At 37.8% G+C, this 26,486-nt stretch overlaps 1 protein-coding gene across 1 annotated transcript in view; it reads right to left on the bottom strand.

The window, feature by feature from the left end:
* The window catches only part of CUBN (cubilin), a 299,720-nt gene that overhangs the window by 124,068 nt on the left and 149,166 nt on the right, over nucleotides 1-26,486 (bottom strand). The window contains exons 30-32 of the mRNA XM_001377343.4: nucleotides 20,353-20,527; nucleotides 19,014-19,183; nucleotides 4,186-4,342 (exon numbers count right to left, since the gene is read on the bottom strand). Of these exons, the coding sequence (XP_001377380.2) occupies nucleotides 4,186-4,342; nucleotides 19,014-19,183; nucleotides 20,353-20,527 (502 nt within the window). The remainder of the gene's footprint in view (nucleotides 1-4,185; nucleotides 4,343-19,013; nucleotides 19,184-20,352; nucleotides 20,528-26,486) is intronic.

Genomic DNA, 26,486 nt, shown 5'->3' with positions numbered 1-26,486 from the left:
CTCTCACAGGCATCACAATCTTTCAGGCTCCACATTCATGACCTTGGTATTATTTTGCTCTCCTCACTCTATGCACTCATTCAGTTACTAAATATTGCTGTTTCTATCTTCACAACAGCTCTTGCATCTGTCACCATCCCTACACTCACACAACTACCTGAGTTCTGGCCCTCATCACCTCTTGATTTATTATTTCTAGATTATTTTATCAGCTTCCTAATTGGCCTTCCTGTCTTAAGTATCTCAGTTCTCCAGTTCATCCCACATGCTGTTGCCAAAATAATTTTCATAAACCCAGATTTGACAAATGATTGTCCTTCTTAATCAACCCCAATGCTTTCCTTTTGCCTCTGCGGTAAAATATGAACTTCTGTAATTTAGCTTTAAAAGCCCTATACAATGTGGCCCCAAAACACCTTTCTAGCCTCAATGGATATTACTGGCTCTGTTCTCACACATGACATTCTATCCCTTGTCTCTATTTACATAGTCATGCCTCATGCCAGGAATACAACTCCTCCTTAGCTCCATCCTACATAGTTCTTCTCTTTCTTTTAGCCATCACTCAAGCCCTATCTTATGCAGAAAGCATTTTATGTCCCCTTAATGTCTAGCAACAACCTCCTTCTTATATCTAAGTACATTGCATATTTATACTTATTTTATTTATATAAATTATATATAATAATTTAGATTATTATACATATAGGTTTATTATCATTTTATTATTTATTTATATAATAATTATTATTTTATATATTTTTATTATTAAATAATTTTTTATTTACTTATTAAGCATGTGTGTATTTCCCATTGTATTAAATGTTCTCTGTAACTAGAAATTACTTCATTAAAAAAAAGATCCTGTACTGTCAATAATTATATAAAAGAATGGTCCAAATGATGAATAATAAGATTAAAATAGCTCTAAGATTTCACCCTATACCATGCACAATGGCAGAAATGACAAAAGACGGGGTAATCAATGTTAAAGGGCGTGTGGAAAAAATAGGCCCACTGGTGCATTGTTGGTAAAATTGTGAATCAGTACAATCATTTTGGAAAGAGATTTGGAATTATGCAAATAAAGTGACTAAAATGTCCATACTCTATGATCAAAAGATTCCATCATTGGACTTATATGCCAAGTAGATCACTGATAGTAAGAATATACTAAATAATTATAGTAGCACTTTTTTTGGTAGCAAAGAATTGGAAACAAAGTAGATACCCATTGAAATGGGAATGGCTAAACAAATTGTGTCACATTAATATAACAAAAAAAAAACCACTATGCTACAAGACAATAAATGCCATGACTACATGGAAATTCTCAATGTGAATTAATGAAGAATAAAATAGGTAGACAGAGCAAGAAAGTAATATACATAATGATTACATCCATGTAAATGAAAAGAACAACCACACAAAACCAAAAGGAAGTTTTACAAAATTATAAAGCATCAAAAGAAGAAATATGAGATCTCATTCCCGCTTATTAAAGAGGTGGGTGGATCATAAGTTTTTAATTAAAGTCTATAGCCATTTATTAAGCATTTACTATGTGCCGGCCATTGAGCTAAGTGCCAGGAATAAAAATAAGAAAAATAGTTCCTGTGTCCTCAAGGAATTTACAATCTAATCTGGGAATATAGCACATGAGAAAAAGCTGGAAAGTAAGGAAGGGGAGTAGAGTAGTAAACTCCACATATTTTCAGACTTTTTAATATATTGATCAACTATTCTGATTAGTTTTTTCTTTATTTTCTTTATTTGTCTTTAAAATATTATTTATTAATGGGGTGCTAGTCAGAAGGAAGAGGAAGGATATGGAAGGATGTTATGACATTAATAAAATATTTCAAAACAGAAGATAAGTTAGATCAATCAAGAATAAAGCAAAAAATAATTCTTTTATGTTTTATATATTTTATATGTACTTGTAACCTCTACCATTACACTATAATTTTATTGGAAGCAGTTAATGTTTAATTTTTTATAATTGTATCCCAGTACTTTGTACTATGTCTGGCATATATTTGATATTTAATAAATACCTCCTAAAACAAGAGGAGCAGAACCAATCCATTGTTTATTTCATTTCTTAAATATTCTTTGAAGACCTTATGTTTCTGAAGGAATACTACTTTCTTCTCCTGTTAGAATATTAGCACATCATGATCCTATAGTTCCTTTATTTATAGCTTAAATAAATTTCCTTAATTTATAATTTAAATAAATTTACATTTCTAGATTTCTCTTGACTCTAGATTTTGCAGTACAAGTTTTTATTCAGCTTTGGTCTTTTCTTTAGGAATACTTGGAAGTCCTTTAAACCATTAAAAATCCACTTATCCCCTGTAGAATTATTCTCAGCTTTCTAGGGTAAGTTATTCTTGATGTAAGATATCTTTTTTTTTCCCACATAGACCAGTGTATTTCAAGATCTCCTCATTTATAACAGAGGATACCAGTCTCTGAATGATACTGCCTGTGGTTTCTTGGAACTTAAAACTTTTTTTCTGGCTGCTCTTGGTAATTTTTCTTTGATGTGAAAATTCTGAATTTTAGCTATGCCATTCCTGGGACTTTTTCTTTTGAAGTTCCTTTAAGGAGAAAATAGGTGCATTCTTTCTATTTTTCACTTTGCCCTATTGTTCCAGCAGATCTGGGAGGTTTTTATTTATGATTTCTTGAAAGAGTGTCCATATCTATTTCTTATCATGCTTTTCAGGGATTCTGATGATTCTCCAACTACCTTTCCTTGACCTGGTTTCCACATAAGTTGTTTTTCTAGAAGATACCTAATATTTTCTTCCATTTGTTCATGTTTAAAATTTTTGTTCTAATATTTTTTTATCATATCATTGTATGGTCAATTCTAGTTTTCAAGGAGTCTCTACTTTTTTTGTTTAGCCCTAACCTTCTGTCTTAGAATCAAAACAGTGTGTTGGTTCCAAGGCAGAAGAGTGGTAAGGGGCTAGGCAGTGGTGGGTAAATGACTTGCCCAGGGTCTCACAGTTAGGAAGTATCTGAGACCAGATTTGAATACAGGAACTCCTGTCTCTGGGTCTGTGTCTCAATCCACTGAGTCACCCAGATGCTCTATATACTTTGTTTTTTAAGTTACGTATCTTCCTTCTTTCATCCTAACAGATTTTTTTTTTAAAAATCCCTTGCCATACTAGCTCCAGTGAAGTCTGATTCATCAGATTTCACCATCAAGCCCTAATTTCCTTCTAATTCTGGAAGTTCCCTCAGCTTTTGAGACCTCTAAACTGCAGTGCATCCCTTTAACACTGAGTACTTCCTTGTTTCATTGGAAAAGTCCTGCCATAACCTCCAGTTGAGGAAGCATCCAGGCCACCATCTTTCCTTCCTCTCCCCATTCTTTTTCTGACTCTCAAGACATCCACTTTTTAACCACTTCCTGAGCATTCCTCTACTGGGTAACTTCCTCCCCACCTTGTCCTATCTTCCCCCTCCCCCCCTCCCTTTTAGCTCCCTTTAATGTGCTATGATCAGGAAACTAGAGAAATAAAACTGAATAAAACTATGAGTATTTTATCATGCCATTAAAGTTAGTATTGGACTAAATTTCACAATTTTCTCTATTAATTTACATCTGAGTTTCTTATTTAAATAATTTTCTAAACAGTATGAATTTGTGAAATTAGAGACATTTAGTTTTCTTTTCCATCAAAGTTCTCCTCTCATGCCTCATTGTGCAGAGCTGAGATTTGAATCCAGACTCTCTGTTTCTAGATCCTTCCAATGTGAAATGCTGTTTCAGCCTACCCAGAAAGAATTCTAATCAGGATCCATCCATAAGCAACTAAGGAGTAATCTTCTTTTGTTTTTGTTGTGGTATTGTTTTAATCATGTCTGAGTCTTCATGATACAATTTGGGGTTTTCTTGCCAAAGATACTAAAGTATCTTTGAGAAACTGAGGCAAACAGGGTTAATTTGACTTGCCCAGGTCACACAGCTCATATCTGAAGCCAGCTTTGGTGCTACTATCAAATTAAATTAAAGTGATCCAAATAATGTAGTTAGGATTGCTCCTTGACAATTCTCTTTGGTCATCCAGACTTCACGTGAGCAATAAGAACAACACATAGGAAAAGGAGAACCTGTAAGTACAAAAGACAGAAGGGGCATCAGGATATCTATGGAGGACTTGCCTTCTATGAATCGAGCCCTGAAGCCTCTGTTCTGGTTGGCACTGGTAGACTGGAATCTCACAAAGAGGGTATTTCTTGAAGAGACGACAGGGGCAGGTTGCTGTCTTCCACAAACGTTGACAATACGAGCAGACGCTGCATTTGAACCATCATGGACCTTTACAGAAATGAAACAGGCACTAAAGGTTTTCAGATTTTCAGATTCAGAAATATCCACAAATACTTCTACATAAGATGCACCAACAGTGGACCATAAATGGTGTCAAGTAGAGTGTTCTGTAATTAGAGAAGTCATGGCTCTTGATCTGAATGGACAGCAAGTAGCAGTATTCCTAATGAGAGAACTGGATTCTCTTTAGTGGGGAGGCTATCTAGGGAAGCTGATCAACACAGAAAGAATCAGAGGCTCTGAGCTGCTGTTTTTAGAGGTTGGCCAATAATTCTTTAATTGTGAGATTAATTGTCTTGGGAGTAAGGTGAGAGAATGGAAATCAGGAGAGATTGCTCTGTGGCACAGTAGCACCTCAGTAGGATCAGTGTTCTTGAGAGGTCTTTTCTGTGTGTCTCTTGGGAAAACTTGGGTACCAAACTGATACTAGACTACTGCGAGCAGCCTAGGATATTTATTGAATGAAGAAAGAACATTGAAGACTCGGGGCAATGATGTCTTTGAGTCATTAAGTAAATGGTGTCTGTTAAAACACCTACAGAACCTTTCCCTGTGTTGAAGGTTGAAGGATCCTGATATAGGTGATAGAATTTGTTGAGCTAAATATCTGTAAAAAGAAACTATATGAAATTATCTTTTTGTCTGACTCTAGCTCTCTCAGTCTTATGAAAACAGAGTTAAAAAGAAACATATTCCCCTAAGGAATTATCACAACTGATTTTTTTCTTCTTCTTATATTTCCATGTTAATTTGTGATTACTAGAAGGTCTGGTATCATTTTCTGTAGTTATTTCTAGGAGCTTTATTGCTAGAGTCATCATTAGAACTACTGCTGCCTCTATCAATGCTATTTGCTGCTTTTAAGCTCAGTTAATATTACCTGTTGTAATATTGTACACTAGAGATGCTGAGTGCATGGATGGATTAATGAAGGATCCTTGGTTGGAACCACAGTTTTTCTGGAAGTCCATCTTGATCTTACTAGCCTCTTCATGATATGATAAACAAGAGAGAAGAGAAGTGGTAGGAAGAGGGACACAACTTGCAGAGAATAACAGGGATGTTAAGGCTTGGTTTTCAGTGGGAGTTATATTCTATATCATCATTTAAAAATATCTATGTGTACCTTTTTTGCTTGTCACTTTCTCCCTTATAATTCTACATCCCCATTAGAGTATAAGCTCCATAAGGACATCAAATATTTCTTATTCATCTTCATAGTCCTTTTATTGCTTAGTTTTACAATGCTTTTTGCAAATTACACACTCAAAAATATTTGTGGGATTGGACTTAATGAATAAGTGCATACATGAGTGACTGGTAGATCTCCCAAACTATCCTCATGATATTGCCTAAGTTAATCCTTTTCCTGCACTATATATATATATATATATATATATATATATATATATATATATATATATAATCCTTACTTACCTTCTATCTTAGAATGGATATTGCTTCCAAGGCAGAGAAACAGTAAGAGCTAGGCACTTGTGGTTAATTGACTTGCCCAGGGTCACATAGCTAGGAAGTATCTGAGGGCAGATTTATATCCAGGATTTCCCATCTTCAGGCCTGGCATCTATCCACTGAGTCACCTTGCTGCTCTCTGCACTGTATTTTATCAAAGGTATATGTAACCTGGAGCAAGGTGAGTGCCTTGATTTTTGATGCTAGTTTCATAAACTTTTTCATGTAAATAATACAAATAAGAAATTCATCTGGATGAATGCAAACAAGCTTCTAAAACCCTGAGTTAAGATTACAAATTTGAAATCACAATCTACTTGCTTATGCACAAAGTAAGCTGCCACATATATTTGTGGGGGGAGGACCAAGATATTTCACTGTGCAAAGGGCAAGCTGATTTTTCCAATATGGTCTATGATATTTAGTTATAACCAAGGTTTTCTCGAGTTCATGAGTCTGAATGGGAATCATTTTGATTCATACTACAGTACTTCTAAGGTCCCATGGCAATAACAATTTGGACATTCCCTCCAATGACACAGATCATAATGCATCCCATGTGGCTCTGGTTCATTTCTTCCCTGAAGTGCACCATAATGGATTGACCCAATTTTCTGGGGGCCATCTTTGAGTTCTTTTGAACATAATCTACCCTTTGATTATCCCCAGCTCTATGTGCCCATCTTCTTTTTCAATCATACATTTCTTTAATAACAAAGTTGAAGGAGAGAAGAAAGGCTAAGGATGGCTATTGAAAAGGTAATGAACCATTATTTCAGTCTGTGCTGGTTATTCCCTGTTCAGTTTTGCAGCAAGCCCAAAGACAATTAGCTGGGGCCAAATTTCTCACAGAGTGTTCTGTTTGAGAGGACTGGAAACTCTGGCTACCTCCATAAAATCTACAGTGACTTGGGTAAGTACAGGTGTAATCAGAATGGGACTTTCTCCTTCACACTACAGGCAGTTCATCTGAGATGGGTTAGTTAGCCCTTAAAGTCCAAAAGGCCATCAATAGAAGATAGTTAGTTCAACTCTTATCAAAAGTCTCTGACCTGAACATAAACTGATTTCTTGAGACATTCCTCAAGTAACTGGTTTCCCTAGAAGTTCTCTGGAACAAAAATGTTTGCCCTCCCATTTCCCCTGAATAGCTCCCCCTAATACATGGGCAAGAGACAGAGACTACAGAGTATTGACACAGATGTTATTACAGATTTAAAGAAATATCATCACTTGTTAGAGAACATGTTTTACCTAGGACCATGTCTATACATTTTGTCACATGGAAAAATGCCCTTAGAGGAGGGGTGTTGCTAGGAGAGGACGTGGTCTAGCTCTTTCTCCCAAGGGAATGGGAAAAGAAGGTGAACCCAGGAGAGGGTTACAACAATGCTAGAAAACTGAGTCAGTTGTGGAACAAAGGGTAAAGCACAGGCATATTGATTGATAGCAGGGGAAGCTCACCCTTCCAGAGTGGAAGCATGTATTATATCATATTTATCCCCAGAGGCAAAGTTCCATTCACCTGATGCTAGTTAAAGCTCTGACTTGACAAGAATCTGACTTTTACAAGAATCAAAGGCCAAAGGTTTCTGGGCTGGTGAACCATTTTTACACATATGTGATTTTAAAGGAAAATGTCAGGGTAGAAGAAATTTGGGTACTCTGTATAGCTCAAGCCATTGGTTTTTAGACATAAACACTAAAGAAATTGTTTTTGTTTTGTTCTGTTTGTAAGGAGAAAGCACAAAAGAAATAGCTGCCTGGGGTCCCCATGAGATTCGACTCTAAGTCCTGAAGAGGAAAATCATCCAAGTGGAGTGGGAACTGGACTTGGGTCACTCTGAATGTGACCTGCAAGAAATCAGTGGCTCCACATTCAGGCTAGGCAAAAGTCCAACAGTTCGGTTTTTTCACATCCTCTCCCCCAAATCTGATAGCCCTTGACCTTTCAACCTACTAGTGATATTTGGCTCTCCAGGGCAACTCCATCAAAATCCCTTACACAAAGGCTCTTGTGACCCCCAGCCAGGGCCTCTCCCAGCACAGGTGCCAGCTTTCACAGCTCGTCTCACACCTTCTGCCCTCTTCTCTTTGCCTTTCCCTTAGAGCGGCACCACTGCCTGGTGAGGCACTGCATACAAACCAACACTGTGTGTTGTAGAGGCAATGGAGGCAGAGGGGGATTGGGTGAAAGCAGGAGGGGTCAAGGAATAGCTGCTGGTTGGCCCTGGTTTCCATGATTCTAGGGAAAGGGTTGGAGAAAGCTTTTCCTCTCATTAAGCCTGGGGGTACGCATTCCCTCCTCAGATGTGAGACTGAGGCTGAAAACCAATAATAATGATTTTTATCATCTGTTTTGTTACTTGTCTTAAGGCTCCCCAAATGGGTGACTGATGCCTTAAATAGGCATCCTCCTAGAGAGTAAAAATGCTCTTGATAAACCTGTCACCTTGGAGGGGAGCACTGCAGGCATGATGGGGAGGAAGAGAGAGAGGGAAAGAGACAGAGAGACAGATAAAGAGATGAGGAGAGGGAGAGAGATAGAGAGGAGGGAGAAGGAGAGAGAGGGAGGGAGAGAGGGAGAGAGAAAGAGAGAGACAGACAGACAGAGACAGAGGAAGAGAGAGAGAGACAGAGACAGACAGAGAGGAAGAGGGAGAGAGACAGAGAGAGGGGGGAAGAAAGAGAGGGAGGGAGGGAAAGGAGAAAGAGAGAGAGAGAGAGAGAGAGAGAGAGAGAGAGAGAGAGAGAGAGAGAGAGAGAGAGAGAGAGAGAGAGAGAGAGAGAGAGAGAGAAGAATGTTGCATTCATTTATCTGTTCTTTTGAGCTGATATTCATGAATTAAACATTTTCGACTCCGTCATCACTAAGAGGCCTCTGGTAAGAGAAGCTCAGCAGCTTGAAATATGAGAGAATGAAGGGGCCTAGAAAAGGGGACCTTGGCAGCCTTCCCAACATTTCCTTGTGCTAGCAAGGGTGGCATACTTTAAAGGATTTGTATATTTGAAAGGGTGATATAAAGTAAGATGTATTTTTATATGTGTATATGAATGTGTGTATATTTCTGTATAGAGAGAAAGAGACAAAAACAGAGAGGAAGATAGGGTGGAGGAGAGGAAGGGAGAGCAAGGGGGCACAGGTAGGGTGGGGTGGTAGTTTGAAGAACCTAAAGGACAATCATAGCTCCCACATGCGTAACCACTTACACCTTAAGTGGACTTCTTATAAGAATTGGTGAAATAGACAGGATTGCTGATATTGCTGATAATTAAAAAATAAATCAGAGAATGCTAAAATTGGCAGGGATCTTAAATAGAGGGAAAAGAAAACTAGATTTGGAGGCAGAATACTCCCCGAGTTCAAATGAGAGGATCTTAGACTTACAATTGAAGGGACTTTGGAAGTCACTGAGTCCAATGCCCTCATTTTATAATTGAAAAAATGGCACATTAAGATCAAGCAGCTTCCCAGGCTCCCCAGCCCATAACAGGAAAAGCTAGGATTTAAAGCCAGATCTTCCTGACCCCATCTTGAGCCCTCTCCACTGCCCAAGCTGCCTCTCTCAGCCCTGCCTCTACCATTCACTTTCTGTAAGACCCTGGACAGAGGCTGTGGGGAGCATTGAATGACATCATGCAGGTACCAATCATCTCACCTTCCCAGCTGAGGGAATGGTGGCACAGAGATGCTGAGGGGGTTTTTGCCCAATGAAACAGGACAACAAGTGACAGAACTGGCATCTTAGTGCCCAAGAGAAAACTGGACTGTCTTGGTTGAAGTGATTTCCCCATCAATGAGGATCTTCAAGGTGATTCTGGAAGGGGGCTGTCCCTGGACTAAATCCCTGATAAAGTCCCTCCATGGTGTTAGATTCTGGTATTAAATGAGATGGACAAGTAGCTTTTTTTTTAAAAAGACATTCGTGGAAATAAATCAGATAAACCCTTTTGGCTTCCTATTTCAGATTTTAACAGTCACTTAACATCTAAACTAAATCAACCCTGCTTTAATTAACATATATGTCTTCTCATCCTAGCCTGTCCATAATTTTCTTACTATATTAAAAGCTTAGTGCTGTTGTTTCACTATTGTGAAGACTTATAAGCATTTCCTCACTATAAACGCAGTATGCAATAAACTCAGTGAATATGTATTACATTTTAAGTTTATGACAATTACTATGAGAAACTTTAAACTATTCTCCCTTCAGAAAAAAAATAGAATACTGGATGAACTTCTGGAGGTTTTGGGACCACAGAGATGGACTATCCAAAAGGTTTCTATTAATAGTTTTCCCTTGTACTAGCACCTACCTCCCAATCTTGTGAGAACAAAATGAGATAATAATCGGGAAGCGCTTAGCATAGTGCCTGGCACATAGTCAGTTTTATATAAATGTTAGCTGTTTTTATTATTAAGGGAAGCTAAGAGGCACAGGGGACAAAGCCTTGAGTCAGGAATCAAGAAGACTTAACTTCTTAAGTTCAAAACTGGTCTCAGATACTAGCTATGTGACTCTGGGCAAGTCATTTAAACCTAGTTGTCTCGGTTTTTTCATCTATAAAATGACCTGCAGAAGAAAAGAGCAAACTACTCCAGTATCTTTGTAAAGAAAACTCCAGATGGGGCCACAAAAAAGTGGACACAACTGAGTAACAACAACTAGTATTATTATTATACACATAAAATGAACCCTAGATCAGAAAATATACATGAGTATAGATTTAATTTCTCACAGTGCAATTTAGAGAAGAAGATGGTTGTACTTCATCAAGATATATAAGTGTGTTGTCTCATTAATGCAGACACTCCTAGACTGGGAACTCCATTTATTGATGCAAATAACAATCTATCTATAACTCAAAGTCTTAGAGAATTGCCTAAGGCTCAGATGGGCTAAGAGACTTGCCCAAGATCAGTGTAAGAGGAATTAAATTCAGGACTTTCTGACTCCAAGTAGAGAACTCCATTTACCATAGTATAAGGATTCAAAGATACTGGAATTTTAAAAAATTAGTATTAATTGTGCTAAAGCATATATATATATATTTCTTATACATATATACTTATTTTTATATTATTTTATTTTTTAATTTAAATAAATTTAAATAATTTTAAAAAATTTAAATAATATTTATATTATTTTATTTGTTATTTTATAATATGTTTATATTACATTATAGCAAATGTGTAATTATGTTATAAAACATAGTTAATATTAATGCTTGTTATTTTTTATGAATCAGATTTATTAGTACTATCACTACAGTCTTTTAGTGAACCTTACTTATAAACTCACAAAAGCTGAGATTTCCCAATAGGCATGCTAAAGAAAGAATATATTTATGTTCAGGCTATTTTTATTAAAATCTCATTGGCACTAAAGCAGGACATGACACTGCTGCCCATTGCTTCTCCTTTTTCCCCTCCCTGAAACCTCAGCAAGATTAAATGACTCATGATCACCTTACAAAGAGACTAGTACAAACTTACTTAAGACCTCAAAGCACATGGTTAACAGCTTCCTCTGTCACATTTTATTTTAATCATATTTTTGGCAACTGGATCTTATTTCTGAGTTTCAGATTGCATGAAAAGAAATTGCCATTGCCCCTCCCAGAATATTGGTTTTCTTCATTCGTATTTATTTACTGTGTTTCTTTTTGCAGAGGGGTAAATATAAATAACTTGGCATTGAGGTTAAAATTAATATAGACTACAGAGGAGAAAGTCCACTCACCTGAAGCCTCATTACAACACCTCCTGATTCTCACCCTGTTATTTGCTCAAATCAATGGAAACTCTGTCCACCTAAACCTTAGAATTGAGCTTTGCATGCAGCAGAAATATGCCTGAAGAATATTGCTCTTAATTTCATTTTCAAAAATAGTTATTTCCTCACTCAGTCCCTTGCTGACTTTTAGGCAAAAAAGGGAAGGGAATTATACATTATTTATTAATTGATAAAAATCACATTGAATTTTATATTGAATTATATACTGAAGTATAATCTCACACCCATCAGATTGGCTAAAAAGATAAAAGGGCAAAATGACAAATATTAGAAGAGATGAGGAAAAATAGGGACATTAATTAACAGTTGGTGTATCTGTGAACTGATCCTACCATTTTGGAAGGCAATCTGGAATTATGCTCAAAGAGTTAAAAAAAAAAAAACAAGCAAACTGTGTATAACTTTGAATCCATCAAAACACTATTAGGTTTGTTCCCTAGGATGATTAGGGAAAAAAAAAAGAAAAGAACCCTAGTATTGCGCCACAAGAAATGATGAGCATGAGCAGGTTTCGTTTTTGTTTTTTTTTCAAAGACCTACATGAAATGATGAAGAGTGAAATAGCAAGAACCTTATACACAGCAACAGGAATATTGTTTGAAAAATAACTTGTATATGTCCTCCTCCAGAGAAAGAACTGACAAATATAAGTAAGCAGGACATAGTTTTATACATATATATGCATATATCTTTTTCAAATATAAATGTTTACATAAGTATAAATGTGTACGGAGATACCTGGGAATTTTAATGCAACAAATAAATTTTAAAAGGAAAATAGCTATATAGATAATACATGATTAATCTAGAGCCTTGTGTTTAATATTCTTCCAAAAACAAACCTTGTACAAGTCATAAATTTAGAGTGAATTGGGACCTCAGAGGATCCCTTATTGAATTCTGTGATTTTATAGATAAAGAAACTGAGGCTAAAGGAATGATTTGTGTGAGGTCACATAGGTTGTATACGGGGCATATTTTTAATCCAAATCCTCTGACTCCAGTCAGGACTCTTTTTCCTAAAAACTCAGTTTCTCCATCAGTAAAGTGAAGGGGATGAATCAAAGCAAGGGTTCTTAACCTATGGTAGAATTAGTTTCCTTTGTAACACTGTATTTTATTTTAAACATTTAAAAAGAGCATTCTGAGAAAAGGTCTGAAGACTTCAGCAGATTGCCACAGAGATTCATGACACAAAAATTAAGAACCTTGATCTAAAGTCCCTTCTAGCCTTAAATCCTACTTTTAGGCAATGTTCTGCCATTTTTAAATGCTTTCTTCACATTTCCATTTAAGTCTGTTGGATTATATTATGGTTCTATGCTTTAAGCCCTTTGTATAACATCTCATTAATTTCATACAACCCAGGGAAGGAAAGAGTTAGCAAATTTAATTTCTTTTTGCTTTCAAATGGGGAAACAGAGACACTAAGAAGGTGATTTGGCTATTGCAGAAGAGAAAAGCATAGATCCAGGAATGTATTTGCATTTTCCTGTACCCCATGCTAGGGCATTACTTCCTAAATAGCATCAAAATATCATTTAGTTCGATTTAAGGCAAACCTGTAAACTGGACTCCTATAGATTTCAAATTACCTAATGCCTTCCCAAATTCCATTGGACTGAGAACACAAGAGATTCCCAGCATGTTTGCTTCAGTGGAATGTGCCACAGACAGCATAATCTCTCAAATCAACAAATAAACTGAGGTTGTCCAGCCAGGGATCTTAGCCTCAATTCTGCCCTGGGGGAGCTGAGAGAGCTCTACTGGCCCTCCTAGTACCAGTTTCCAGGTCTTAACGTTCCTGATGTGGACTCTTTGCTGGCTCACTCCTCTCTCCCTACACCCTGCTCTCAGGGTTCGTCCTGACTGTGGCTCCCACCATTTTGAGTGCCATGGTCAAGCCCATCTTCTGACCCAGAGTTGCTTTAAAACTCATGGAAGTAAAGGAGGAAAAACATTGAGAATGTGCAGAGGAGGAGGAGTATTTACAAGAACTTGGGGTTCAATAAACATCCAATTCAACAAACATTTACTAAGGACCTCTTATGGGTAAAGCAAATAATGAATATTGGAGTGAAAAGTCATGAATTCCTCCTGAAATTGTTGCAATTTATACGAGATTCTGAATGTAGTTGCTCATGGTATCTAGGTTCTGGTTAAAGGATAAAGACTGAGTCAACATCATTAAAAGAGCAAGGTCTCAGCATCTTTGGGAGGGTTTCTGTTTCTACCAGTGTCTGCTTTCTTCCAATGAAGCCTCAACAAGGGGGAGAGGTGGGATGTGTCATGTGCTCCAGTTTTTCCTCGTTCTCTCTTTATTTTCCCCTAATTTGACACAAGGCAGATGTTCCATTTTGTGCTGAGCAAAGAGAATGCTGTGGTTCTCTTGTAGGTTCTATTAATATACCCATTTTACAAATAAGAATACTGAGGCTGAGAAAAGCTAAGCAATTTGGTTAAGGTCAATGGCTAGTGTCAGAGGTAGAATTTGAACTTAGGTCTTCCTTAACTCCAAACCCAACACTCTATTCACTATGTCAACTAGATGGTCAAATGGGATAGTATATGCAAATTATATTTCAAACCTTCAAGTAATATACCAATTATCATTATTATTTCTTCATAGAAATAATAATTATGTTTATGATACAGTGGATAAAGAGCTGAACTTGAGTCAGGAAGATAAGAGTTTTCATCTTGATTCAAATATTTCCTAGTTGTTTGACTCTGGCAAGTTGCTTATACTTCTGCCTCAGTTTCCCCATTTTAAAGTAGCACTACCTCACAGGGTTATTGTGAAGACCAAATAAGATTACATATGTAAAGCATTTTTCAAAACTTCAAGCAATAAAAACTAAATTTTATTATCATTATCATTATTAAATTATTATAAAATTTTATAATTCTGATTATTAAATTAATCAACCATCCTGAATATTGTTATTACATGTATTTTTTCTATTTTATAGGTGAGAAAACTGATGCTTAAAAAGGTTAAATGAATTGATCATTTGAAATATGATTGATTCTATTTCAGGATTCGAGATTGAAAGTAATTCAATTAGGGGAAACTAGTTGACTCAGTGGATTGAGAGTCAGGCCTAAAGAAGGAAGGTTATGGGTTCAAAGCTGGATTTAGACACTTTCTAGTTGTATAACCCTGGGCAAGTCATTTAACCCCCATTGCTTAGTTGTTACCATTTTTCTGCTTTGGAATCAATACAGTATTGATTCTAAGATGGAAGGTAGAGTTAAAAGAGAAACAAACAAACAAACTCAATTTCTGGGTTTTAATATTAACTGATTGTGGATCCTAGTAGTCACAATTTTCTGTGACTCAGTTTACCTGTTTATAAAATGTAAACAATAACGTGACTAACTGTCCTCAGCTAAAGAAATACCACTAGTGTCAAGTCACTTGTCAATGATCTTGTGTTTTCATTCCCAACTATCCAAACTGGCTTAATTTAAAAAAAAATTGACATTTGGGACTTATTTACTATTAATAATGAGCAGCTCAAATGAGCTGCATTCAAAAAAAATTGGCAGCTTTTACTGGTGTTTGACTATGATGGATGTTACTAAAGAATCTCACATCAACTGTCTAGGCAACAGGACCAAACAAGTCGCTCGAAGGTCCCCAAAATGAATGATTGGCTTCATCTACAGCCGATTACATAAATATTGTGAAAATCATTGGACTTTATTAGGTGTTTCACATCCAGAAGCCTCAGCTCGGGCCTTTTCCCATCCAGTTAGAAATGGGTCCATCTGGCTCTGTAGGGATGAGGAGCGTCTCCATGTCTAGCTTTCTCCCTTTCTGGCTAGCCAGAGAATAAAGTAGCTGTGCCTGGAAGCCAGGCTCCCGACAGAGCCAGGAGAGTCAACACAAAAGCTTTCTTGGGGTCTGTTCCTAAGCTTTATACATGAAGAAAAGACCCAACCCATGAGCACAGGGGAGCAATAACTCAGAACTCAATAAAAAGTCTTGGCAGGATACCCTCTCCAGGTCCATCCGCCTTTATGAAATCATGGAGTAGGTAAGTTTGTCTTTGGTGTGTCCTCACCTGCCTCTTCAAGTCAATCAGAATTTATTAAGTACCTACAATGTACAACTAAGCACCGAGGCTACAGAAGAGGCATTCTCTGCCCTGGAAGAGTGCATGATATAGAGTGGAGATCGCATAGCCTGCTAACAATAAAATACAGACAAGAGAAAGAGGAAGTAATCAAGGAAGGAAGGTGTGAAGGCGAATCAGGGAAGTCTTCCTAGAGTAGGGGGGATTGGAAGGAAGACAGGGCTGCAAGAGGCAGAGATGGAGGGAGAGAATGTTCCAGGTCTGGGGGACAGCCAGAGAAAATACCTGGAGCTGTGGGACCATTGTCCAGTTCGAGAAATAGAAAGGGAGGACAATGGTGTGTTTGAGAAAGAAGTAAGAAGACTGGAGAGCTCATGATTGGGATGGGTAATGAAGGGCTTTGAATGCCAGAGAGAGGATTTAAAATGCCATCCTGAAAGTATTAGGGAGCCACCGGAGTTGGGTAGATAGAGGGGGGAATGACAGTGGCTGTTCTTTAGGAAAGGCACTTTGGAAGCTGGAGGAAGGATAACTTCAGTAGGGAGAGTCTTGTGGCCAGAAGACCCACCAACAGGTTATTGCAAGAATTCAGGCATGAATCTAGTGTTTGATAAACCCAAAGATGCCAGCTTTGGAGGTAAGAATTCACTAGTTGACAAAAACTGCTGGGCAAAGTGGAAAACTGTATGGCAAAAATTAGATTTAGATCAATATTTCACACCCTAGACCAAGATAAGGTCAAAGTGGGTAAATGACTTAAATATAAAGAGTGATATTAAAAATAAATTTGGGGAACATAGAATAGTTTACCTGTAAGATCTATGGAGAAGGAAGAATGTATGACCAAACAAGAGAAAGAGAACATTACAAGATATAAAATGAATAACTTTGATGATATTAAATTAAAAAGGTTTTGTACAAACAAAACCAATGCAACCAAGATTAGAAGGGGAAGCAACAAACTGAGATCCAGGACAATTCTGAAGAACTTCTCAAAAAGAATGCTATCCACCTCCAGAGAGAGAACTGTTGGAGTAGGAATGCAGGTGAAAGCATGATTTATCACTTGTTTATTTTGGTATGTGTTTGGGAATTTGGGTTTTATAAAATTATTCACTTAAAAATGAATAATATGGAAATATGTTTTGCATGATTATACATGGACATCCCAGATTGAAATGTTCCTAATAAATGCTTCTCATCTTTCCATCCTCACCTCCCCTACATCAAGCTTAACTTGGTTTCTGCCTATTTCTCTCCTTTGGTCAAGCAAAATAAGCCAAGCCTGTTTTCTACATGGCAACCACATTCACACATTAGAATACAGCCATCACCATTTCATTATCTTCTCTTGACAATGCTCCCAGTTCAAATCCACGTTCACCATCTTTTTCACTCATCAAAACCTGGCTTCAAGTAGAACAGTGTTAAAAATCATACAATGGATTAGGTGGTTCAGTAGATGAAATCCAGGCTGTGAGACGAGACAGGAGGTCCTTGACCTCAGACACTTCCTAGCTGTGTGACCCTGGGCAAGTCACTTACCTCTATTGCCTAGCCCTGACTGTTCTTCTATCCTAAAACTGATACACCATATTGATTCTAAGATACAAGATAAGAGTTTGGGTTTTTTAAAATGATATGATAAAATAATTCAAGACAATGGCTTATAGATTCATAATGGTTTATGTTGGCTTTCTTCAATAATCAAATCTTCACAGAACCACAGAATCTCTGAAAGGGCCTCTGAGTCCATTAAGTTCAAGCCACATTATGCCGTTGGTATATGTGGTCAAGCTTTCACTTGAAGGCCTTCAGGGAGGCATAACCCATGACCTCTTGAGGCCAACTGTGGCATCTTTGGATAGCTCCAATTATGGGGAAATGTTGTCTGAACTCAAGCCAATTTACAGTGATCCCTTTTAAAGAACATCTTATTAAAATAGACCAGTGTCTCAGTCTGGCAGGATTGTTACAAATCCTCACTTAGAAGAGGAAGCAGAGCCAAATGGACTTGAATGTAAGTTTTTAGGTTCCATTTTCTTCCCCTTCGGGGGAAAATTTGTATGGCATTTCCCTTCCTTCAGTTCTAGAAGTAGGTTCTCTTCTGTTCTCCATCACCTTTCAGATAGTCTTGCCAGGGGCTCAACAGTTACATCCACCAGTCTTTTCAGGATGCAGGATGTCGCTCCCTGGACATGGTCACTTGATCTCATCAAGGGCATTTTGGTACCTACCTTCTTACTATCCTTTATCTATCTGGGGCATCAACTCCTTACAAACTATGTTTTTTCTGGTTTTCTAGTGCAAGTCATCCTCATTGATTTTAAGGCAGAAGGGTGGTAAAGGCTAGGCAATGAAGGTTAAGTGATTTTCCCAAGGTCACACAGGTAGGAAGGGTCTAAATCCTGATTTGAACCCAGGACTTCTCATCTATAGGCCTGGCTCTTAATCCACCAAACCATCCAGCTGCTCCCCCCCATTATATTCTCAGATAATTTTTTTCATTCTCATAAGACTTATTTCTCTTTGTGTCTCCAAAATATTGACAGTTCAATGGTACATGAAGGATAAAAAGATGAGCCTGGAGGCAAAAAGAAATGAGTTCAAATTCAGTTTCACTTATTATTTGTGTAACCATGGGCATGCTATTTGACCTAAGCCTCAGTTTCCTCAACTGAAAAATGGGGGATCATAATAGCATCTACCTTTCAAAATTAAGGACAAAATGAGATAATCTTTGTAAAGAGCTTAGCAGAGTACCTGGTCACAGTAGGCATTTAATAAATGCCTTTTTCTCCATTTCTGTCTGTCTGTCTGTCTGTCTGTCTGTCTCTTCCTTCCCCCCCCCCCATCTCTCTTCCTTCCTCCCCCCCCCCCTTTCTCTCTCTCTCCTGGATAACTTTCCATTTCCATTCCTCATCCAAAAGGTAAAGGAACCAATAAGGAAACTTATGTTCTGGATCTGATTCTCACCAACAGGGAAGAATTTTGTAGTTGGGGTGGAAATGATGGAAACCTTGGTAGAAATAATCCCTCAGTCTTAGATTTGGGGACTGTAAAAGCAAGAAAAACTAGGAATAGACAGTTTTTTTTTCTTTAATTTTTAGAGAGCAGATTTCAAATGGTGAAGAAAAATCTAAAAAGTAAAAAAATATATAATGTAAATGGTCCTCAGCCAATGCCTTTCATTTTCCCATTAGAACAAACAAATGAATGCACTGAGTATGTGGAAGAAATCAGTCCATTTGTTAGCGTTAGTATGAGGATTTGTTAGAAATAAAGTCTAGAACATCTGACACTTACAGTAATACATGCATCTTGAGGTTCAAAGTCAACGTCAGTGAAGTTTAAGAGAACATGATAGTTTCTGTCCACCCGAATAACCCAGGTACAATCTGTGTTGCTCCTGTAAGAATTGGGGTAGTTTGGAGAATGGATTTCTCCACTGGAAGCCTGGAAAATTCCTCCACAACCTATAGAAATTAAATCCAAGAAATCAATGAGAAGAATATCCCATATAGAAATTTCTACACTTTTCATCATAGTTCTAGATAAATATGCCTCATCTCCTTGCCAATTATAGGATCTCTTTAAAATGTTATTTTATTGAATATCCAATGAAGTGAATTATGTGAATTATTTCCCACTCAATTGAACCTTTGCAAGAACAGGAAAATAAAGATCTAAAATGACTTAAAGCCTGAAGGGAAAAATTTCCAGTGAAATACATTCTCTGATCGAAGTAAAAACTACTTTTAATGAAACATTTCTTCATTATTCTTTAATAACATAAAATCTCATAATACTAATTATTCTTCCTCCATGAATATGGATAATTTAGAGGTTCCAAACCATTTTGATTGGCTCTAATACACTGACTTCAAAAGGAAATGAGCCTTCCATGCCTGGTTCCATACTCGAACTCAAATGGCACCAGCTACATGTTACCTTCCTTTACCTCACAGCTCATCTTCTCTTTGGAAGCTCACCTACCGCTTGGTCTTCTGATAGTTATGCATGTATGCTTACACACATTTTACAATCAAGCTTTACCAACCTACTCACTTTTCCTCTCCCATGATAACTCATTTCTTCTTTCCACATTTTTGCCCTAATGGTCCCATCAAACTGGTTCTCTCTCCTTACTTCCACTTGGATTACCTAACTGCTTCAAACCTCCTCTTTGTGCAAGAAGCCCTTCTCAGTCTCCCAGTGGATAGTGCCTTCCTCTTTCAGATTACTTTCCATCTATTCTCTCTTCACCTTCCTGGATGCCCTCTCCCTGGTGCCCTGTGGTTTGTCGGTGCCCGCAAGATATTGATGGTCCAGGCAGGTTCTGACCAAGGCAAAGAACAGTGGGTTCATTAATGAATGAATGAATTTTTATTTCTAGTGTTTGGACCAGAACCAGTGCATAGAGGTTCAATTTCTAGTCCAAGATGAAGATCTGGTGAGATTCTGAACTCTGCACTAGACAAGTTGAATAGGTTGCTTCTGGATTTGAGGGTGAGGGTGAGGAAGGGGAAGGTGGGAGGTAGTATACTTTTTTCCAATAACTATTAATAAGCTTTACTAATTATGCCTTTCCTAGGTACTTTAGTGAAGATACTTAACTGAGATTTTTTAATTTTGATAAACTTACCTCCAGGGATTTCTTGCCATGAGGCGTTAAAACCCCTCCCATTTATGCTGTTGTCAGTCTTGAATCTGATTGCCACTGAATTTCCAGTGCTTGACACCCGTAGTGGGTTATCTCTTGATCTGGAAGAACACAACTGAGCCACTCTAGGAGAATGAAAATCAGGGCCACCATAGACCTGAAATGGATTACAGAAAGAAACAGTCTCAATTAAACAATCCATTTAAGCAGTTGCTGCCCATTCCTTAGTGTGTTTGTATTAGCATCAACTCCCAGGTCCTAATCCCAAGCAGTCTTGAAGCTTCAAGTCTACTAGACTATTATTATCATTTTTTTAAAAAATCCTTAATGGAAGAATTTTAAACATAATTCTATGCTTTTAAAGGCATTCCCTCTGCTTCAGAAACGTAAATTGACAGTCTGAGAAATATATGCTTTCTTGTTTGACCCTGGGCAAGTCACTTGACTCCATTTGCACAACCCTTGCCCTTCTGTCTTAGGGTGACCAAGAAAGACATAAAGTAAGGATTAAAAAACAAAGAAATGTAAACCAACTTTTTGGGGACTATTTTATCAGCATAAATGGTGGGAGTACAGATATTCCTTTCCCAAATTAAATTAAGTGAGGGAATAGAACTATAGAGCAGATTTCTTTCTCTCTCTCTCTCTCTCTCTCTCTCTCTCTCTCTCTCTCTCTCATTACTTTTTATAAACTTTAGTCTTTTCCACAGGAATGTCAAGACAGAAAAAGAGGTCTGATTTTCTGATTCTTGGATATATGTGTGTTGAGGTGCATATGTATATGTGGGCACAAAGATATGTACATACATATCCCCAGAAAGAGAATTATATAAACAAAACATCCCCAAAGAAATAGATTTTATTCTCTATTCCAATTTTTTGAAGCTGGAATATATTAGGAGATTTGTCTATTCTTAATTATTTGCTGACAAGAGGAAAGATAATTCAGAAGAGATAAGGAAGGCTAAGTGGGCACTTTGGTTCTCTGGGCTTAGCTATTCCATTCATAACAACCTTCACTAAAAACAAATGGGCAGAGATACTCAAAGGACAAGAAACTAGGCAACCCACAATTAAAGGAGGTGAGGGTGGTCTTCCTTCAGTTCCTGTCTATCCCTGCTTTGTCATTCTTCTCTATCCTCCAGTTATATCTGCCCCTATTCTCCAAGCAGCCAGTGTCTTCATCCTGTTCTCTGGCATCCAAATTGCCAGCTGTCCCACCTTGTGTTTTATCCATCCTGCCTTTATCTGTGCCCTGTGATCCCAAACCTCTGCCTTTAATTAATATTCCCATATCCTCATTGTCTTAATATCAGCTAATTTACAGAAGTTAAGCAGATTGATTGGATGAAATCATACAAAGGAGGAAGACCGAATGGATGTTTGGCCACAGCTAAGAGGTACACAGGGAGATAAGACTCATCAGGAAGGGTCATAGAGCCAGCTAGTAGAGGGACTTCAAGTTAATGATATAGTAAGTTCAAATGAATTGACAAATGGAAGACAAAGACAACTACTGAGAGCATTTCTGTAAGTGGACAGGGTCAAACAAGATTCCAAACTTCATGATTTCACTCCTTTGGGGCAGAAACCATAAAACCATCTTGGACTTTTTAGAGTTCATTTATGGATGGGAAAACTAAAATCCAGAGGTGAACTGACATCCCCAAAGGGATAAGTCTGAACTCAAATCCTCGACTGAATCTAATGTTCTTCCTCCTATAAGATGCTGCCTCTGTATTAATAAAGGACCATTTCTGTATCCTTGAATTTCCTGGAAGATCCTGCTACTGGTTTAATGAGAGATAGGAAGTGCAATTCAGCTAGTATGTGCTGATAGATGAGAACAAAAAAACCATGAGAATGCTCTTGAAAAAAGAGTGTCACTTGAATCTACAATGCCTCCTTTGTCTGAGCAGTTCCTTCCAGTCCTTCTGGAAGGGCCCAGAAGAATGAAACTGCTGTTCCAATGAGGGCTCTGTACAAGGGCAGTAATGGCAGAGGAATGAGGCAGGGAGTTTAGTTTCTTTAAAAGGAGTTCATGTTTATGTGGCCTCCTGCATCCCATCAAAAGACCAGCTTTTGGGGAGGGCTTATTTGCCCCCTCACATAGATGGTAGTCCAAATGGTAGAAATGAGGCTGAAATAAGCCATTTTTCCTCTTGTTTCAAAATATACTTTCCCACTTTCTATAGGTTTCTTTTTTCTTTTAGGATAAACTAAGAAGAGTATTTAGCAGACGGTGCATTCCTAAGTCTAACAGGCTGCTGGGAAGAACACTGAATATTCCTTTAAAAAAAAAACCACAACATGCATTTGTATTGATATATTTTATTTTTACATCATCTATATTTCCCATTTATCCCCTCCTTTTTCTTCCCTAAAGTACAACAAAATTAATATATCAAAAACTTATAACTTTAATAAGCCATGTTACATACTCATGACTCTCCCTCCCCACCTCTGCAAAGAAGCAGGCAAGGATATCAACTCATATCTCTTCTTTGGGACCACATTCGATCATTAAAAATTTTAAGCAGATTCAGTTACAATTGTTTTGTTGTTATTTTTTTCCATTTAAATTGTAGATATTTTCCTGGTCATTTGAAGGGCATCAACTTTATTTCCAGTTCTTTGCTACTATAAAGAAATGATGATATAAATATTCTGGGGTCTATACTGTCTTTCTTTTTTCCCTTTAACTTCCTTGGGGCATATGTCTAGCAGCAGAATTTCTGGTATCAACATTTTAAACACTTACTTGGCATGATTCCAAGTTTTTAGGCCAATTTACAATTCCACCAAGGATGCATCAGTGTGCCCATGTTTTCCTAAATGTCCTTCCATCATTGATTATTCTCATCTTTCTTCATCTTTATCATTTTTCTGTGTGAAATATCAGGCTTGTTTGCTACTTCTTGTGGGGTAGAGAACAGTCAGGAAGTGAAGGATGTCTAGTATAACATTGAAAAATAGTGGTAATAATGGACATCCTTGTTTCACCTCTGTTCTTAATGGGAAAGCTTCTAGCTTGTTTCCCTTGTGGGTTAATGCTTGCTGATGGTTTTAGATTGATACTACTCATCATTTTAAGGAAAGCTCCATTTATTCCCATACTCTCTAGTCTTTTCAACAGGAATGGGTATTATATTTTGTCAAAAGCTTTTTATGCATCTGTTGAAATAATAAAATGATTTATGTTGGTTTTGTTATTGATATAGTCAATTATACTGGTTGTTTTCCTAATATTGAAGCAGTCCTGCATTCATGGTATAAATCAGGAAGTGAAGAATTCAAGAAAATTTTTACTCTTTGGGGTGAGATCTCAATATGGGACCCAAGCATAAGAATGCAGTTTAATTCATGCTTGCCTTTAGGTAGTTGGAGACTGGTGGGAAGGAAGGGGTACTTTCTCCTTTGTCAGTTCATAAAAATGTTACTTTGTTGGTGTTCTCTCTTTTTATTCTCTAGATTTAGCAGTAATTGCTCTCTAGTTGGTGCCTAGTTTCTCTTTGGGGGGTATTACTGGGAGTAGAAAGGAGGAAAAATATTTAGTTTGCTCTCTGGTTCCATAGATTTTTTAATGAAAGTGAAATATATGTCTTCTTTTTAGAAAGCTGTGTGATTCACCTTGTCATCACAAATAGAATAAAAACATAGTTTGTTGCTTCAGAAAGATTAGCATTATGTACTTTATTTTCTTGGCTCCTTTGAAGGGAGGAAAGACTCTGGGTTTTCTTTATCCTGACAATCTGCCTTACAAATGGTCACTGGAGAGATTTGAAGGAACCCAGCATCGGAGAACAAGCCATTGTCTTAGTTTATTGCACCTAGGGGTGGACTTCCTTCCCAGTGCAACCCACTTTTCACACGGCTTTCCCAAAGCCTACAGTGAAAAACAAGCTAGAGGGTTTCCATGGTGAAAACAATAAAGTGTTACTTTTGGCCTCCACAAATACAACCAATAGTTAACACATGACTCTCAAAAATGGGAGAAAGATGGAAAGAATTTCAGGGTGTGGCTCCTGGGCACTGTGGCATATGACTAAGGGGCAGACAGAGAAAAAAAACCAGGCTGCTGGGAACACAAGATTTCAGAGATAAAAATGTGTTTTGATTGAAGACTTGGGATACAGCCCATCCCAAAGCCTGTGGTTTTAGTCTGTTTTGACCATTTGCTTCTGCTCTGTTAGCTCCATTTACTATTACAATCAAGTCAGCATTCCCATGTTATGAGCAACCAAGAGCCCGTTGTTGCAATGGAGCAAGTGACCATTTATAGGCCACTGATTTCTGAGCATCAAATTGGCCATGGGTGAAGGCTGAGGATGAAGGTAGCCAGTTAAAATGGAAGATTGGCCAACATTATAGTTTAACTGCATTCACTGTGTTCAGTAGCCAGTGAAAGGAAAGGAGGGCAGGCCAAGAGATGAGAAATAGGAAATAAAATTAAAACCATCCTTATATTTCTAGACCTGACACCAAACTAAAAGAGAAGCGATGGGAATTCCCTTCTGAAGCGAATGAACTGGAATGTCCCATTTGGTTTGGTGCACTCAAATAGGGAGGGAGCTTGCTTGGCTGACACAATAGCCTCATGTGGAAAGCCTGAGGGGTCTGTTCTGGGGAAAACTACAAAGTGCTGTAAATGAGCTAAAAATGTAAATGATGTGAAAATCATATAAAATAATATAAAATGTAAATTATGTAAATTCTTAATTATGTAAAATTCAAATTATGCAAAAAATGTAAATGATTTCAAAATGATGTAAAAATGTAAATGAGGTAAAGATGATGTAAAAAATGTCTTGGAGAGACTACGGAGGACTCAGAGTCACCCAGTGCCTGCTCACCAAAGTATGTCAACCAAGGGGGTCAGGGAGAGCCTTTTTCTGATTGGCTTTCTAACCAGAACTGGGATTATCTTTCAAAGGGCTAAATCAGCTAGAGTCTCTTCTCCAGAGTCATTCTGTCCCTGGTTCAGGTCTGCTTCCCTCACTAGACTTGGGGGATCTTCAACAATGCTGCTTGCGTTGGCTATGTGTTTTCACTTTATTCTCTTGTTGACTTCTTCCCTCACAGCATCCATGAGAAATGATGACATAAGGGAAAGATCTTGAGGCATCTCTCCTCTTTGAGGACACATCCTCCTGTGAGTGTGCCTCAGGATCCCTTCTATATTTATTATTATTATTATTAATTTGTTTTACCATTTTAAGTAAAGAGATGGGAGCCTCCAATCCTGTGAGTTTTGAAAGGTCAAAAGGGTGCTCCAATATCCCAGGGTGACCTTTGGAATGATCTTTGGGATCCTGCTCAAACAAAGACTTATCCAGCCATATCAGGCGACCTCTGGGCATGAATGGTGGGACAAGTGTTAGGTAGGAACTGAGCCAAGGGGACGTCCTTGAATTAATGGAGGAAATATTTATACCTTAGCTCTTACTGTAACTTCAAAGTAAATACAATAAGTATCCCTTTGTAAAAGCTAAATGATACTTCAGTGATTAAGTGGAACTGGAGCATTAGTCACTGGCACTTACGGCTGGAGAAAACACAGCTTATAAGAGTGCAAACCTACAGGAGTAGGAAAAAAATATTATCAAACTCCTCAGAATATTCTAGAACAGTGAGGGGCAGATTTAACTTTCCCAGTGTATACACCCCACCTATCATTATTCTTATTTTCTAGCTATCCAGTTCTTCCAAAGGAAGGGGGAAGAAGCCAGCCTTTTGAAGATTTTTTGAGCAAAAATTTTAATTCTTCTACTCGAGTCTATAGGGGATATAGTCCCCTGGAGGTCTAATGGTGTTTTGGAGCAGACATGGGGGAGAACTAGGGGCATACAGGATCTTGCAAATAGTAAGTGCTCAGTAAGTGTGGATTAAGAGAATCCCGTCATAGATTCTCAGAGGTGGAAGGGACACACGCGATTAAGAATTCCAGCAATGACAAACAGGCGGTCCTCCAATCTTTGCTTGAAGACCTGATGTCGGCTTCCCTCAATGGAACTAAGCTCCAGTTAGATGATCTGCCCCCACCTCTATAGCTGCCGCCATCTTTGTACAGAGGTTCTGCTCCGAGTGGATGTCTATAATTTTAAGGGCATCCCTTC

This window comes from Monodelphis domestica, chromosome 5 (assembly GCF_027887165.1).
Source record: "Monodelphis domestica isolate mMonDom1 chromosome 5, mMonDom1.pri, whole genome shotgun sequence".
Classification (NCBI taxonomy): Eukaryota; Metazoa; Chordata; class Mammalia; order Didelphimorphia; family Didelphidae; genus Monodelphis; species Monodelphis domestica.
The sequence above is the reverse complement of the archived record's forward strand: the minus strand, read 5'-3'. Positions and strand labels throughout refer to the sequence as shown.